Source organism: Anabas testudineus, chromosome 14 (genome assembly GCF_900324465.2).
Source record: "Anabas testudineus chromosome 14, fAnaTes1.2, whole genome shotgun sequence".
Classification (NCBI taxonomy): Eukaryota; Metazoa; Chordata; class Actinopteri; order Anabantiformes; family Anabantidae; genus Anabas; species Anabas testudineus.
Genome location: NC_046623.1, coordinates 13,001,027 through 13,017,251, shown reverse-complemented (window position 1 = coordinate 13,017,251; position 16,225 = coordinate 13,001,027). Strand labels below are relative to the sequence as shown.

At 40.0% G+C, this 16,225-nt stretch overlaps 1 protein-coding gene across 2 annotated transcripts; it reads right to left on the bottom strand.

Annotated features, from left to right (window-relative positions):
* Positions 1 to 517: 517 nt before the first annotated feature.
* usp28 (ubiquitin specific peptidase 28) lies at positions 518 to 15,928 on the bottom strand. Of its 2 annotated transcripts, none has more exons than XM_026373498.1 (26): positions 15,796 to 15,928; positions 13,979 to 14,053; positions 13,265 to 13,385; positions 12,576 to 12,663; positions 12,150 to 12,312; positions 9,977 to 10,063; positions 9,733 to 9,870; positions 9,506 to 9,576; positions 9,336 to 9,412; positions 9,101 to 9,249; positions 8,865 to 8,992; positions 8,638 to 8,733; positions 8,379 to 8,558; positions 7,831 to 8,042; positions 7,239 to 7,309; positions 6,889 to 7,117; positions 6,465 to 6,800; positions 6,069 to 6,202; positions 4,872 to 5,150; positions 4,600 to 4,695; positions 3,836 to 4,014; positions 3,455 to 3,533; positions 2,785 to 2,864; positions 2,528 to 2,651; positions 2,127 to 2,325; positions 518 to 1,861 (listed from the first exon to the last, which is right to left on the bottom strand). In XM_026373498.1, the coding sequence occupies exons 1-26, from the start codon at positions 15,838 to 15,840 to the stop codon at positions 1,686 to 1,688; spliced, it is 3,612 nt and encodes a 1,203-aa protein (XP_026229283.1). In that variant the 5' UTR covers positions 15,841 to 15,928; the 3' UTR covers positions 518 to 1,685. The 2 variants fall into 2 exon arrangements, with proteins under 2 accessions (XP_026229283.1, XP_026229284.1); XM_026373499.1 differs by having other exon boundaries at positions 12,576 to 12,651; positions 13,979 to 14,056; positions 15,796 to 15,915.
* Positions 15,929 to 16,225: the final 297 nt, after the last annotated feature.

Below are 16,225 nucleotides of genomic sequence, written 5' to 3'. Positions count from 1 at the left end.
CCACTGGGATGTTTTGTGTTCAAAATATCCCCAGGATATTGTCGGTCATGGTTCTGTACTCAAAATGATAACAATGGTAACACTTTTTAACTTAGTGTAAACATAACGGTGACCCATGGCTACTGTAAACAGTGTTGTGTGCATATTATTGCAAAATATGATCGAGTGTATGCCTGCACATCCTTCAAATAATGGTCTGCAGATGGAACAGTAACAATACCTGTCACCTTAGAACAACTGTGTAAAGATAAAAGGGGCTTCTGAGAATGTGATAAGATTAGTTGAAGCCATGAAAATATCACATAATTCCTGAATTGCAGATAACAAATGGCCCGTGAAACAAGCAAGAACCAAGGTTAATCAAGCTGTGGGCTAATCTGTGAAAGAATAAAATTAACTGTCGGGTTCTAAGGGGTCGTACTTGCTTCAGTACAAGGCTGGAATTGTTCTATATTTCTCTTAATGACATCATGCATTTAATGGAGAGTCCAACTAAGAAGGAGTATACAGAGAGTATTTAAACATTTATTTTGTATTATCACAGAGTACAATGTGAAAAAGCAGTGTGGCTGCAGCAGCCAGAAATGGCTGTTACAGTAGCTCCATGTTGCTGTTGTGAAAATCCTAATTCAGAGGATTCATTCCTGATTCTGTGCATCTGGGACACCAGAAAAAAAAAGATTTGAGTGTTTCTTTTCAGAGGGTTTACATGGTTTATAAAAAACCATCACACAAAGAAGGCTTGCTCCTTTTAAAATGTTGTATAGAATGCCTCCTTTAATATTTTATATGTAATAGTTCTGTGGATATATATTTGTCTCGCTTTGTCTGAAGTTAAAAGTGTTCAGCAACTGTTTTGGAAAAATATAAGTAAAGTCATATAAAACATATTTAAAAAGGCAAATAAACAATGTTTATTATTGTGCAAATCGATGTCTAGTGTTTTTTTATAGCCCTGTGTAAAGGCCTCATTGTGCTTTCAAACTGCTTTGCAACACAATCCTACCAATCCAGTCAGCCTCTGCAGAGCTGAGTGACTGTCCAGCTGTTGCCAGTATTTTCAGCTAACAAATTTACCTGTGAGTAAAACACACTAATCTTAGATTTTGCTCAACTGATTTCATGTTCAGCAAGTTGATTTCACGAATAATTGATTGGCCATTGGGTGCAACACAGAAAAGTAGGTGGTTAAGATCAGTGCAGAGAGTAACTGCATTACTTTACTTTACATTAGTTATTTCTGTGGTCATAGGAGAAACATTTCAGTGGGCTGCTACCTACTGTTTTCAGGCATTATGATTTCTATGTTGTGTATTTTTTCAGCTGGTGGAGGTGGCTCATGGTGGTGGATGCCAGTCACATGACATAAAGCTCTATGGGAACTTAAACTTAAAATGTTTTGCAGCAATGTTTTTTTAAAGGCCATGTATGCATGTGGTGACAGCTATACCCCTATCTACAGTACCACTAATGAGTCCTTGTAGCTTGCAATGTTAAAACATCTATCCATGATATCCTCGTGAAATGCCAAACCAGTAGATACAGTAACCTACGTCATTTGGCTTGTTCAAAACTACATGCTATGTCCACCCCACAGTCTGTTAGCACAGAACACTCAGTCAGCCATGTTGCTTGAAGGCAGAATGCACCGTCAAGGAGGTTGTTTGGTGGTTTTCTTCAGGACTTTATTTGACTATGACTATCGAGGCGTTGTGGATAGACTCCATGACAGCGGCCAGGCGACTGCACAGGTCGTGGGCCTGGTGGACATGGACTTTGGGAGGGTCTTTAAGCACTACAGTGTCAGCTGAACCGTCCAGAACCCTGGGCAGAAACTCGCCCAGCTTTACCTGCAATGAGTCTGAACACAGAGGGTCATTTTAGAGTTGAAGTTTACAGTTAGTTATAGTTAGTAAGTAAGTTAGTGTTAGTTCCATCTAGGTTAAAATTTAAAGTTTGGCTTTTTTAAATTTAATATTAATGGTTTAACATAATAAATACTAGTAAATACCAGTAATCAAAATGCTGGTTAATTATTTACAAAAAGAGAGATGGAGCTCCACAAACGTGACTTAAGAAGATTTAAAATCAGTAGATAAATGATGTGCTAATAAACAGAATCTCACCATCCATGTCTTGGCCCAGGCAGCAGCACCAGTGGCTGCGGATGCTCTCCATGGCATCCCGGTCTTCCAGGGATAAAGCCGTGTCGCGGCTCATTAGGTGAAGGCAGGGGATGACAGCCTCGTCCATGATGGCAACGCCCTCCTCCACCTTGCTCTCCTCACCACTGCAAAACAGCCGCGATGCTCTTTCATTCAACGCCTATGTTGGAAAGAGGAGACGGACGGAGAAGAAAATTAAAATGACACTTATAGATGCACACTAACTTCAATTGCTTCACACTGAGTAAATTAGATACGGTACATTACTTTGTATTGTTTATACAGGAGGATTAAACTCTGTGGTTTTTCCAGTAACATCAAACCTTCACAGTAATGTACTGTAATAATGATTCCTTACTCACAGTGAGGCATTTTCTCCTGTAAAGTGCAATAAGAGACTTGTCCACTCCCCGTTTCTCTCCATTCCTCAGCAGGCCATCATTGGTCTCGTACGCATGAGCCAGGTAGATCAGTGCCTCGCGAATCCTGCAGCAAACAAACAAGGCACCAGTTAAAGTTTCATTCTCCTACAAATACGCAGTACCAATATTCTGTGAGAAACACCATTTTCACAAGTTAAACTGATCGGACACATGCTGTAGTAGTGACCAACACCTACTTCCCATGCTGGTAGTGCTCGAGTCCAGTCAGCAGGTAGACAAACACAGTCCTGAACAGCCTGTAGTCATCGTGCCACTGCTGTGAAAGAGCACACAGAACAAGCATCAAACAATCAGTTTACTTGCTCTTTGTGGCAACACTTATATTTTCTAAAAAATCACAGTAGTTATTAAGGTCAATTAATGGAATTTGTTGACATAATTATAGATTATTATGATAATTATAGCATATTTTTTAACAATTAGGTTATTGATTAATTAAATGTATTTATTTTTAAATCACTTATCGTCATTAAGAAGCAGTTTCAAGCTCCCTGTCACTCAAACAGATATGTGATGCTGGAAGCTACATAGTTTTCACTCCAATGAGACAAGTTGACATTGGGTTTACATACTCGCTGCTGGATCTCCAACCAGGCAGACCCAAAAACACTTGTCAGATTAGGGATTTACATACTGAAGTGTATTAAAACCTCTTTCCTAAAGCTTAGACAACCATGTAATAATGTGGTTGTATTACTGCAGACAGCTTAATACTACACTAGATGGACATCTGACAGCCGATCAAGCCATTACGCACTTTTTATTTCTTTGTCTACTGAAAACCCACTTGTTTCCTGTGGGTAAAACATTCATAAGTCATTGCATTTAACACTTAAGTCACGGTACCATGTATTCATCCATGTCCATGTCTTGGGGCTTGATGAGGCGCAGCTTGGCTCTGGCTTCCCTCATGATACTAATGGCCCTGCATGTACATAAAGGAAATATGAAGAGAGTACAACTGGACTGATCATCATGCATTATCCACACCAAGCTGCGGATCTGAGCTATGGACACTAGAGGGCATACTATGCATGCTGTATAGTGTGCTGTTTCTCTGCTAAATCTATTAAGTGCTGCTACTGTGAGTAAAGTTGTGCACACATTGTACATAAACAATCCATCAGACAAAATCTAATTGAAACCTAATACTTTGGTTTAAGTGACTGATGTTTGATTAATGTCTGCGATTCATCAAATACCCAATTATCTCTTATCTACGTTTACCTCTCATCAAAGCTCAGGTTGCGGTCAGTAAACTGTTCTAGCAGTGTCCTCTCAATGATGCGCTTGGGTGCTTTGTTCTGGAAGAAGTAGACCAGAGCGTGTTGCAGGCGAGCGTCCTCCTGGGGTGTGGTCTCCTCCTGGGAGAGCTCATACAAGCGGGAATACTCCTCGTGGAAAGCCTAATGGAAAGATTTGAATATTTCAAGCTCCCAAAATTGTCACAAAGGTCACAAATATGTAACGTGAAGTTATGTTTCTTGATTTGACCTGATAGTGACTGATACACTCAATGTTACAGCATAGCTTCATGAAAGTTGATGTAGACGTTTTATCCAAAGCAATTAAAGTGAGGTTTTAGGGCAGATATTTAATATTATACTGTACATTCATAACACTTTTCAATGATTTTCTGTGTTCTCATTAAATGTGTGACCTTCTTACTTTTAGAATAATGTGATTTAGAAAAACTCTGATCTTTATTATTTATAGATCAAAATCATTAGTGGATTCTGATGTTCTAATGAGAGCTAATTAATATAAAATACAATTAACTGCATGTTGTGAGCTGATAATATTGCAACAAAACCTGCAGTTAAAAGTGAAAAAATATAAGAGGGATTAAATTCATAACAACAGAAATAGGAGATCTTTTGGTGTGACAGACAGGGACAGAGACACTTAAATTTAAAGTAAGGAATTTAATCACATAGTTATTTTGTGCACTGCACTGTCGTGACATAGTCAGTAGCCCTAAAATACCCTACCTTGATGAGGCCAGCCTCAGGGCCTTCCGTGTCAAAAGTTTGTCGGGCCTTGGCTATTGCTAGAATGACGCCCTGCATAGCTGGAGTCAGCATCATCTAGGCAACGACACAGCAGTGAGAAACTGATTGTTGTGATTATAAATCCCAACTGGGCACAAAACATAGAAAAGGAATTATTTTAATGAAGAACAAAATGTTCAGTTTATTTTTGTGGCTGCAAAACAGCATCACAGCAGCTGTAGATGTTACAGTCCATCACCAAAGGTACCTACCTCTTCATTGTATCCATCAGCATCAGCCCTCACCATGATCCTCCCCACGTTTGGGATCTCGACTTCTGAGACCTCGTTCTCGGTCTGTCGCTGTCTAGCTGGGGACTCCTGCTGCTGCTCCTCAGCTTCTTGCTCTGCTTCTTGTTCTGGAGCTTCTCTGATGGCCTCTGGCTTTGGCGCTTCAGCTTCAGGGCCAAGGGCTGCAACTGCTGTGTCGTCCTTTTCCACACGGACATCAGGTGGCGCCTGGTTGACAAGCTCTGCTTCATAAACAGGAGTCTGACAGAAGAACAATTAACAGATAAATCAGCTTCTCCCATTCAGTGTTTCCAAGATGTTTTTTCTTATCACAACACTGTTTAAAAGTCTTTCCCAGCTTCTACGTAATAATGTAATCAACAAATGATCACACTTGTGTACAGAAATAAATAAATCAGGGAAATGTCAGGTCAACTACAGAACAAGTCTTTCTATTTTAACTTCCACATTAACACAAAAGTAGAGCATGTGAATTTCAAAATGGCTGTAAAAAGTTAGGCCTTATTATACTGTATGTAGGTAGATGGGTCAGCACAAAGCCTGCAGCTTCTCAATAGTGCTCCTGATATGTCAACAACACATAAGTGGTATCGCAGAGCTGTTTATTTATTGCCACAGGCTGCAGAAAATCCTGTGTTTGCAGAGCTTATAATGAAGATGTTTCTGTTCACATTGAGTCAGAGGTGCAGATTCAACTGTATGGTTATTTGTTAGGCTGAATGGTGCAGTTGTAGATATGTATGTATACTTGAGATTTAATAGAAATACTTGTCCAATATAGTTCTGTGTGTTTGGGAACAAGCTGTTTAGTCTATAACAGCACTTTGTGTTACAATGTTCAATGACAAATCTAGTATCTCTACCACTATTAGTAGTATTACTGTAATTGTAACTCTATTTTCTCTATTATGTGTTTCTTAACAAGCTACTGACTATCAAACTAAACAGTTAAAAGCAGTAATCACTCCTGACCTTTATTTTATCTGCACATTACTCTACACCCAGCCTGACATTAAGCCTGGACTTCCATCAGTATGCTAAGTGTTGAAAAGAGATCCTTGACCCACATGTACACACTTTATTTTTGTGGCCTAGAATTTCTGACCCATATTCAACAGACAGGGAGCGAGCGAGCCAGGGTGTCATGGACTTCCCCACCTGACTCTGCAGCTCCTCCTCAGTTGAGGCGGAGATCTGATTGGGCTCTACGGTGTCAGCAACAGCTGAAGTGCTGCTGTCGTAAAGCTGGCAACCAGGTGTCTGTGGTGGTGCTGGAGTTAACTCTGATTCTTCTGTGGTTAAAAACAAAACAGAACAACACACAACAAAACAAGAGAGTGAATATGCATTTATATTCCAATGAACAGTAGTGCTTTGTAGAAATTACTTTGAGTAAAACAAATGTGAAGGAATACTACAGTGGGAGATCTTTTAACCCTGCACATATAATAATATGTAAGATCCATTTTTACATGTTTTTTGTGGAATGACGGTTGTGTAGTTATTACTGTATGTTATAATACAACTTCTCCTCATTCTCCTTTCTCTACTCACCGTCAGGCTTTTCTCTGGGATCAGGCTCTGGATCCTTCACTTCTTCTGGATCTGGTTGTGGCTCTGAATCAGCTCCATTTTCCAGCTCTTCAGGAGAGGGTCCTGATTGGGGTGCTGGCTTGACAGGTGTTTGCTGTATGTTGTCTGAGCTGGTGGAAGGGGGCTCTGCAGAAGCCGTAGACTCTCCCTGTGGGGCTGCCGTCTGGCAGAACTGCTCCTCCCATTCACTGAGTTCCTGCTGAAACCAGCGGTTGTCTTCATGGACGTAACGCCTGAGCAGGGGTGGCAGGGAGTCTATGCCTCGCAGCACCTGACCTGTCTCATCATCTGTGTCTTCTGAGAAGATATATAGGACAGTAAGTTATGAGATGTCTCCACTTTCTGTAAGGCAGTATTGGTAACTAAAATGCATACGCCGATGTACCTGTAATAAGGTGGGGTAGCCTGTCATCAATATACATCAGGCAATAGGCACTGGCGTTGGTCATGCCCCCAAAGGAGTCTCGCTCCAACTCTTCCCATGACGATTCAGTGATGCTGATGTCATTGTACTTCATCCAGCGCTTGTTGCCGTGGTCATAGATGTAGGCCCAGTAATGACCCGCTGATGCCTGGCCCTCATGCACGAGCACTGCATGGAGTCTATAAGGTACCTGAATAAGAGAAGATTGGTAGACAGCAGTGACCATGTTTCTCCATGGAAACCAGTAAAGCTTCATCTAATCTCAGGTAAAAACTGTTTGTCAGGGGGAAGTGAGTGAGTGAAGCTCTTACCTGGCAGAGACTGTTGTCTGAGTACATGCCCTCAAGCACCTGTGTGAGCTTGTCAATGCTAGCCTTTAGCTCTGATAAACACATACACATAGAAAAGAAATGCAAGAAATAAGCCCACAGAAGCCCAGCAGACAATCTGGAAAGTCTGGAGAAATTACATTGTCATGGCTGAAGTAGTGAAGTAGCAGTTAGTCATATAAATAGAGTCATATAAAAACCTTTTACATGGATCAATCAACTATGTATAAAGTTCAGTGTGTTAATAAACTCATAGATTTATCACCAGATTTGCAGGCCTCCTCAGTGTGATGCAGCATTTAAGAATCTTTGAATTCACCGTGTGGCTTTTATGACTTGCACATTCACTCTCATCAACCCCAACTCTATGATGAAGTTCTGATAAAGCTTATAAGTATATACTACTGGTCCAGCATCAAACAACGACAAGTGAACCCAGCATTTCACAGCCCATAATAGTAAATTAGATAAAGCACATCAAGACTGGTGTCAGTGAATGTGATTAATGTTAGTCTGAATCACACTGTATGTGACAATTATGTTAAAAGCAGTGTCAGTATTTGCATTATTGTACCATTTATGTCATTCTCTACTTCAGTCCTCCAACGCTGCAGGCAGGTCTTAACGAAGTGCAGCTCTTCTTCAGTGATGCTGTGAGGGGCTGGGTGTGGGGGGCAGTCAAGAGGGTGTCTGCATTGGGTGAAGGGCTTGTATATGGGGGTTCGCTGGCAACTTGAAACACTGGAAATCTGGCTCTCTGATGATGAATCTGGGTCTCCGGGTTCACTGAAGATGGCGAAATTAGCACCAAAGAGAATAACAGAAAACATTGACCATTTTGTTTAGTGTAGCAAAACAAACCAACAAATCCATTACTGGATTATTTTCTTTATATTTGTGAACAAACCACTTTAAGTAGAGAGAGAGCCGAATTGAGATGGAATTTTACCAGTAAGGCAATAGAAACTGACAATATGTTTGTTGTTATGTGTGTCTAACGTGACACACTGTAGCTGACTTTTACTGCTGTGCTGCTGAAAGTTGATCGCCAATCATCTTTTCGGCTGTGTTTGATCAGGAGCCACTGTCTTGTTCTGTTTTCTGCTCCTCTGTGTACTGCACCTGTTGTCTTTGGAGGCGGGTTCACTGACGGGGTGGTTTGCAGGAGTTGGTGAGGATGCAGCTGGTCTCAAGTCTTCAGCTGGGGAAATACTTGTAGGCTTTGTGGTAGCAAACTCCAACACGAACTGCAACATGTCTGCCAGAGGATACTTGGTAGGTCCCGAGCCATAGTTTTTGTAGCTGAAAATACAGACATGTCAGAATGAATCCATGATTTGTTCCTATGGATGAGAACTCAGTCTTTTACAGAGTAACTTACCACTCCAGCTTCTGTTGAAGGAGTGCAAGTTGCTCCTTCAATTTTTTCACTTCCCCTCTCCTTTCATGGGTCTGGTCTATATTTTTATGAAGATATCTGTGTAAAAACATAAGTACATATTTTTTTATCCCCTTGCCCGTTGAAGGTTTTTTTTTTTACATTTCCTAACAAAGGTTATACTGAATGAGTGCACGCTCTGTGGCCTCTGTTATCTGTACAAATCTCACCTGTCCATATAAACGATTTGTGGAAACTCCAGTTTCTTGTGTATCTTCTCAGGACGACCAAGCTGGGTGTTGAATTCAAATCTAGACAGTTCGAATGTCAAGACTGGTGGCAACTTTTTGAACCATCTCTGCAATCAAGAGAAAATACACATTGTTACGGCACAGCACCAAAATTGCACAAAACTCTGAGCGACTGTAGTCACCTTGTGGTTAATAAGTTGACTAAAGCTGTTCACCTCTCTGCCAGACGTAACAATGTGATCTGAATGTAGGGATTCGATCTCCTTCTCAACCATAGCACCTTCTAGGCATTCATCCAGGTTGTTGAAGCCATTCACTTGAAGGGGATACTGGCCAAACTGCTCAATGTTATGTAATGTCTTACCTAAGCAGAATCACATACTGTACATGTGAGTGAACAGAATTCACATTGATCATGACACTGGTAAAAAAACACAAACAAAACCGTACCTTCATGTTTTCTCTCTGTGACAAAAGTGCCATAGAAAAGCTGGACCATGGGGTTTTTTTGTTTGTCTTCTGGGTTACTAAAAATAAAAAAATGTATTTGTGTGATTTAGAAAATTATAAATAAGTATTCATTACCTGTGGGATGTGGATGACATCAACATATAACTTACTTTCCATTGGCAGCCAGCTGAAATGCATCCTCTAGCCAGTCCAGCAATTTGTGGGAAAACTCACTGACATCCTGATTTGGGAATATCAAAAAGAAAATGCTAATTTACCTTTTACTTTCAGCTGTGTCCTCAGGAATATCAAGGTGAACATTGCAAACAGAAGTTTGATAAATAAAAATCTAAAATTAAGCAAAATGAAATGAAATATAACTCAATGACTGTTGTACCTGTTGGGCCTCACTGGTCCTGAATGCGTCTCGCAGTAACTCCACAGCAGCAGAAGGGTCCACAAACCTGCGTGTTGAGCCCACCATGAGGGCAAACAGACAACGCAGCTCCTGCATGAAGGCTATGTTCCTCTTGTCCTGTTAACACAAACTCAGATACTTAATCCCTTTATACCATCACATAGTGGTTATGTTAAATGTTTAGAGAAAGAAACAAAGAAACAGGGGAGAGGAGTTTACTCACTGAATGACTCTTACACTTCTCCAGTATTCGCTCAGACAGATGGTAGTTAAGAACCAGCCTCCTGAACACAGGCAGGTGAAACAGTGACTGCAACAAGAAAACATGATGATGATGTAGCATTGAAGTAAATGTCCAGAAACTATAGTGGTGTTCTCACACGGACAGACCATAGAACAAACATATTTATGCAAAGTAAGCTCTAAAATTGAAATTTTATGGGCCTGATGAATGAGAAGTCAATCTTTCCCTCTCTAAACTTCATTTAATGACTGAGAGCAAATATTTCTCACTCAATTTTTAGTGAAACGCACCGCGAGCAACTGTTTGTGAAATTGTGAAAGTGAAATGAAGTATGAAAGAATTATGGCTGTTAAAGAGGAGTATGAGTTTTTTAAATTAGCTTCAATAAAAGTGTAGCAAAGAACAACTGTTGTTTATGAGATGAAGTACAGCTTTAGGTCCTCCAGCGTCGAGTGTGCCGATCAACAACATATTCAAAAAAATAATATAACATTATAAAATATAATAAATTGTTTCCTTTGCCTTTGCTGACATAAGACAAAATTGTGACTCATGGACATTTGGGAAACGTTTTGAATAAATAACTGGACTTTGTATGCTCCAATTTTTCCGTAGCTTTAATCTATGGCCAATTTACCATGTTTCTGTTGTTTACATTAATTAGAATATATTTCTTTAGAAATACTGTAAAGCACACATACCATGACACTTGATACTTGTGTTTCTCATAACAAACTAAATCCATTTATACCAGTCAGTTAGTCTTATGTGTCATGTGAGGTGGTGAGTGGAGCTTCAGTATATGTTTCCCTTTGAGCTGGAAATTCAATTACACCTTATCTCATTTTTACTGTAATTTATACCACAAAGGATAATAGGGGGAATATGAACTGACAACTGAATCATGTGGTCACTCAGCCTCGATCTGATATCGTAATTACTTTTTTAAAGGAGACTGCTTTATCGAGAGTCAGGCTCTGCTGAATCTACACCAATCAGTCCAGTTCTAACAAACAGTATCAACGCTAGCAAAAAACAAAATGATCTCATTTGGACACCATTTGTATTCAAACAACACCGCCTCATTTTCCAATTCATATTTCCAGATAATAGCCCATGTCCTCGAGGGTGTTGACTTTATAATCAATGTAGAAGCATATCTGAGTTAAGCAGAGACAAACAATCACTGCCTCGTCGTTGTCCCTTTCAGGCTCAAACTAGGGAGCCCATCATAACATCACTGGCTATTTAATTATCTGTGCAGCCTGTGCATCTCAATAAGGGGTCCAGTTTCAGCCGGGCCACCTGATAGGCCTGACTAAATCCAGTCTGGAATGGACATGTAATAGAATTAGCAGCATAGAGAAATACTGTATGCTCTCATTTGGCAGGAAAACTCACCTGCTTTTGTTTTGCTTCTGATGTTTAACTCTATAATGTGGTGCAGAGTTGATGAAAAGGTGAGATTAATGTGACATCTTGTGTTTGTCTTGACATTTTTAAAACATATCTGTCTAACTGAACTGAAAGGGGATCACATTTTGAACCAGGTGACAGAAAAAAATGGAAGACCACTAAATATATTAACCACCTGTGAGCTAATTTTACAGTGGAAAACGATCTGAACTTGGTTACAGTCAAAAATACATTTGCTACCTGAAAACAAGGCTCGCCAACTTTGACAGAGTGAACTTAGAAATCCTGGAAAGCAGACAAGTCTATAAACGTCTGTTGAGCCAAGTAAGAGATATCTTAGGTCAAACTGTGCTCTTTGCATAGACTAATATGTGAAGTGTGTGCTCCATAGCTGTGTGAGGGAACTTGTACAAATGTTATTTTTATTCAGATGTACATTAAAGTCTTCAACAACAACTGATGTGATGTAGTCTACGTGACATATTTTTGTAGAATTGAACTGAAACAGTTGAATTTATTATTTGTCTGAACCACACTAGTCAGAATTGTTTCTATATTAGTTACAGTAGTATGTCTATGTGTTTTAAAACAGAGGCCCTGGGTTCTGTGTGACTAATGTCGTCTGACCCACAGCACCCGTGATTTAGAGCAGAAAAGCCTCCCAGCTGTCCAGGTCGTCAGCACATTGATGTAACCTGTCACACACTGATTCCCTCCTGTCCCTGCTCATCCTCACCTGGATGACAGCACTGAACCAGCAGGTGTTTCCTACATTACGAATGCCCACAGGCCAGTCATCTTGACGGATCCAGTCTGCAGGGCTGCACATCTCACTCTGGGCTTCACATCTCTTCCTCTTCATTCTGGCTGCATTCTCCTCTGCACTGGCCTCTAGAGCCCTACAGAACATCAAATTAGCCATTTGAAAGCACCGATTCGACAGCTTAGTTAAACACAGGTTGACGGATTACATTCCTGGTCGTGTGTGGGTTGTATGGTAAAAACTTTAAGAGTTAAGTCTGCATAAAATCTACAGTGTGAAACTTTGCTTATATTTAGCAATGATAACCATGAGTAGTCAATAAGTAATAAAATAATAATAAATCATTACTATATTACTAAAAAAACAAGCATTGAAGAAGAAAAAAAGATTTGTCTGTACCTATGAAATTGTCTCTCCTCCTCCTGGGCATCGTGGGACTCCTGCAGGCTGAGTTCAATGGCAGTCTGCAGTTCATCTTTACGAATTCCTCAAGAAACAAACAACAACGTGACAACCAACATCCCACATCTGTAGTTATGGCAACATGCATATAATACTTTGCACAGCTCTTTATAAAATATTTCCTCTGCTATATTTTTGAATAATTCTACTTTTACTTGTCCTCAGCCTGTGGACACCTGACATACATACAGGGACATGACAAAGGAGACTTATTCAGTAGAGATATGTTTGAAGTAAAAGACCAAAAGAGTCAAGAGTTTTCTTCAAAGTGCTTGTCAGATTCTCTAAAAGCATCTGAAATATTTATGTAACTTTTGGAAACAGACAATCTGCCAATCAAACCCTCTTCACACATCTGCATTTGAACAGAAACAGAAATTCAAGCAGAATTTCTGACAGTTCTGACTGGGTGGTTGAAATGAGTTCTCCTGTTACTGGTAGACTCATTTATTTACAAGAACTAGTATTACAAAATCTCAAAATTGATCTCAGTTGGTGCTTATTTTTTATCCAAGAAGGAAATGTTAGCATTGCTCAACATTGTGTCCATTAGCAGTAATGCAATTGCATTTTTTTTTCAGTATGAAACTGAACGCGGTGTGTGCCCGTTGGGCCTTCAGCTGTACCTTTCTGCCCCTCCCAGACCTCTTCAGGAATCCCTGGCTTCTGTGTTTCTCCAGGATCCTGAACCTCCGCAGGCTGTGTTGTCAGGAGTCCAACGGCATGTCCAACGTCACCTTGGCTGGCCTGTGAGAGAGCGGACAAGGAAATGATGATGGCAGATATGTGGGATACTATTATTATAATATAGTATCATATGCATCATAGGAACAATAAAAGAATAATAATCCATAAAACATTTGAAATGCTTAACACATTTAAAATAAAACAAATACATAGAATTTTAACATAATAATATAAAAATATGTTAATTTAGAGGACAGTCGATTAATTAATGTGGATGGATTTATTTTCCATCTCTTGTGTTTGAAAACAGCAGTATACAAACATTTCCCATTTTTCCAAACCTACGGCAGCACGCCCCTGGTAAAACAAACAACACAAGAGGTAATTAGTCTGTTTACTGTTTTTGTAAATGTGTTTAGCCGTCAAAGACCTAACAAAATGCCCTTAGAACATATAGAAATGGAAAAATAACTGAGTTGGGAATGTTTTATTATTGTCCATACAGTAGCTGGAAAATCACAAGACCGTGGTGCTGTGACACTTGCTCTATAAAGGTCACTCATTAGCTGGCACAGTATAAATAAATACTGTCAGTTGTCTTATGGGTCAACGACAGGGATCCCAGAAGCTGACAATGAGTTTTTAGCTCTTACATTTAAAGCTCTGTACAGAATCTGTGGGTCCTGGATGCCAGTTATCTCCCTCAGCTGGCTGATCAGCATTTCGCTCTGCTGAGAGAAAACACAGAGAAATCAACGGTCAAGCTGGAAAATTCTTAAAGCATTGCTCAGGCTGACATTTTCTTTGTGGCATTCACATAGTTTGGGTCAATAATGGACTGGCATGTGAATCCCATTTTGGGACGACTAAATGGACAAAACAGGGCCACAAGTTACAATTTAAATACATTTGTTCACATGTTATCACATATATGTATATATCTTCAAAGTAGCCTCTGCAATTATACTGTTAGAGACAAACAGAAGTCCATACAGACAAACGTAAAGATAAAAGTGGGCCTTAATTGTAGTCTGCGATCTATGCGCTGACACATTGGCACTGATTATCAGGTTTAAAGAAATTATTTGGCTTATTTGTGTTTCATAGAGAGTTATATGAGAGAACTGATGAACTGTACAGCACAGACAGTTAAATAGCCAAACAAGCAGAAAACACCCCAGGACAAGAGTGACCAAGACAATATCCATCAATTCACCCCCTGATTAAAATGCAAATAGCTGTTTTTTTTATGCTTTAGTTTTTGTACTGACTAAACAAATGAGGTTCAAGGGGTTAATTAGTGAGCTTTAGATGTGCTGGTAGGGGGACTGTTTGTAGCCACCAGACAGATTCAAGTTATCAGTTTATTCCTCTTTCTAGTGTTAGTGTAAAGGTAATATCCTATCCTTATTGCACCGTGGTATCAATCATCTCAACTTTCTGCAGCAAATCTGCAGGTGAATAACTCTACGTATATAATGTATAATCGTCATTTCTTAAGTACCCATTCAATGAGTTCCTTTGAAGGTGTGGACAACAAAGCATTCTGATGTCACGGACACAAGAAACAAAATAAAATGTGTGTGCTGAGTGAGAGGTGCTATATAAAGCCTGCTGCCCCAATGGCAGGTGGACATGTGAGGGTATGTCTCTCTCTCTCTCTCTCACACACAAACACACACACACAAAGGAAGCCAAGAGCAGGATTACCATATATGACTTATATGGAGTCCAGGGGCTATCTGAGACCCTCTTGGTTAGCCTCTATTTTGGGCTACTGACATGGATAGCACAGGCTTCTGTTTATCATTCCACTCACTATGCCACCAGACCTGAGTGACAAAGGCAGTGGGTGTCTCTCATTCTCTTTCTTCCCGTCTTCAACACACACACACACACACTCACACCTCCTATTTAAATCTCATACCGAAAGCAGAGAACACTAAAACATCATGATTTCTTGTCATTGCATAATTTATATATAATTTAAATCCTGACTTCATGCCTGCTTAAATAGCTAGTTAGAAAGGCCACTGAATAAAGAAAACCCTGTGTGGATGTCTACGGAGCCAAATGCTGATGTGAATGAAATATTTTAAAGCCACTAGCTGTAATACATGTTTTAAGGAGTGTGGTAGTAACATGTCTATGCCCTAGAGTGATTAGAGACTGAGAACATCTAAAAATGTTGTTTATCAAGCAAGTTATATGTTATTTACTGGTTAAGTTAAGAGGTCACTGCTACATCTCTTAGTGCCGAATTTAAATGTGTTTTCTAAAAAGGATAAAAGCGTTTTGAGCTTTCTGCTACTCCCTGCCTGAATCAAATGCTATTAAAGTACCTTTAAAATGTCTTTTTTTGTCAATGCAGATTTGGCCTCTGTGATTCTGTCCACACAACAGAGGGGTTAGTGTTAACGTTAGTTCATCCTTCTTATGTTAATAACGCTCCATCCTCCTTTGCTCTCACCGAGTTTGTTGCGTTTTCGCCATTTTCACTCTGTTCAGTTCTCATTGCAGATACAAATCCAGACTTTCTTCCCGTTTTTTTCCTCCACAAATGCTTCCAGACGAAACTCCGCGTCAAACCAACTCCATCTGTCAAGCGCCGAGAGCGACGAGCCAGCTGCGCGCACGCACTTGACAGCGCGACGCGCGCTCTCGACGCCTGAGTGACAGCGCAGGGTCTAATCCATCCAGATTGAAATGACTTCTTTACAGCATGTCTCCGAGCTGTAAAGTCTGTTTAGTTTATTATCACACTGTTTCCTGTTTGAAGAAGTGAACTAAAGCCTGTATTGGCCTTTCTATGATTAAGCATATGAGCTACACAACACAGGGCCTACTTATACATATATCCCAGGAAAGAAAGATCAAGAACTCAAACTTGTGACTGGAAG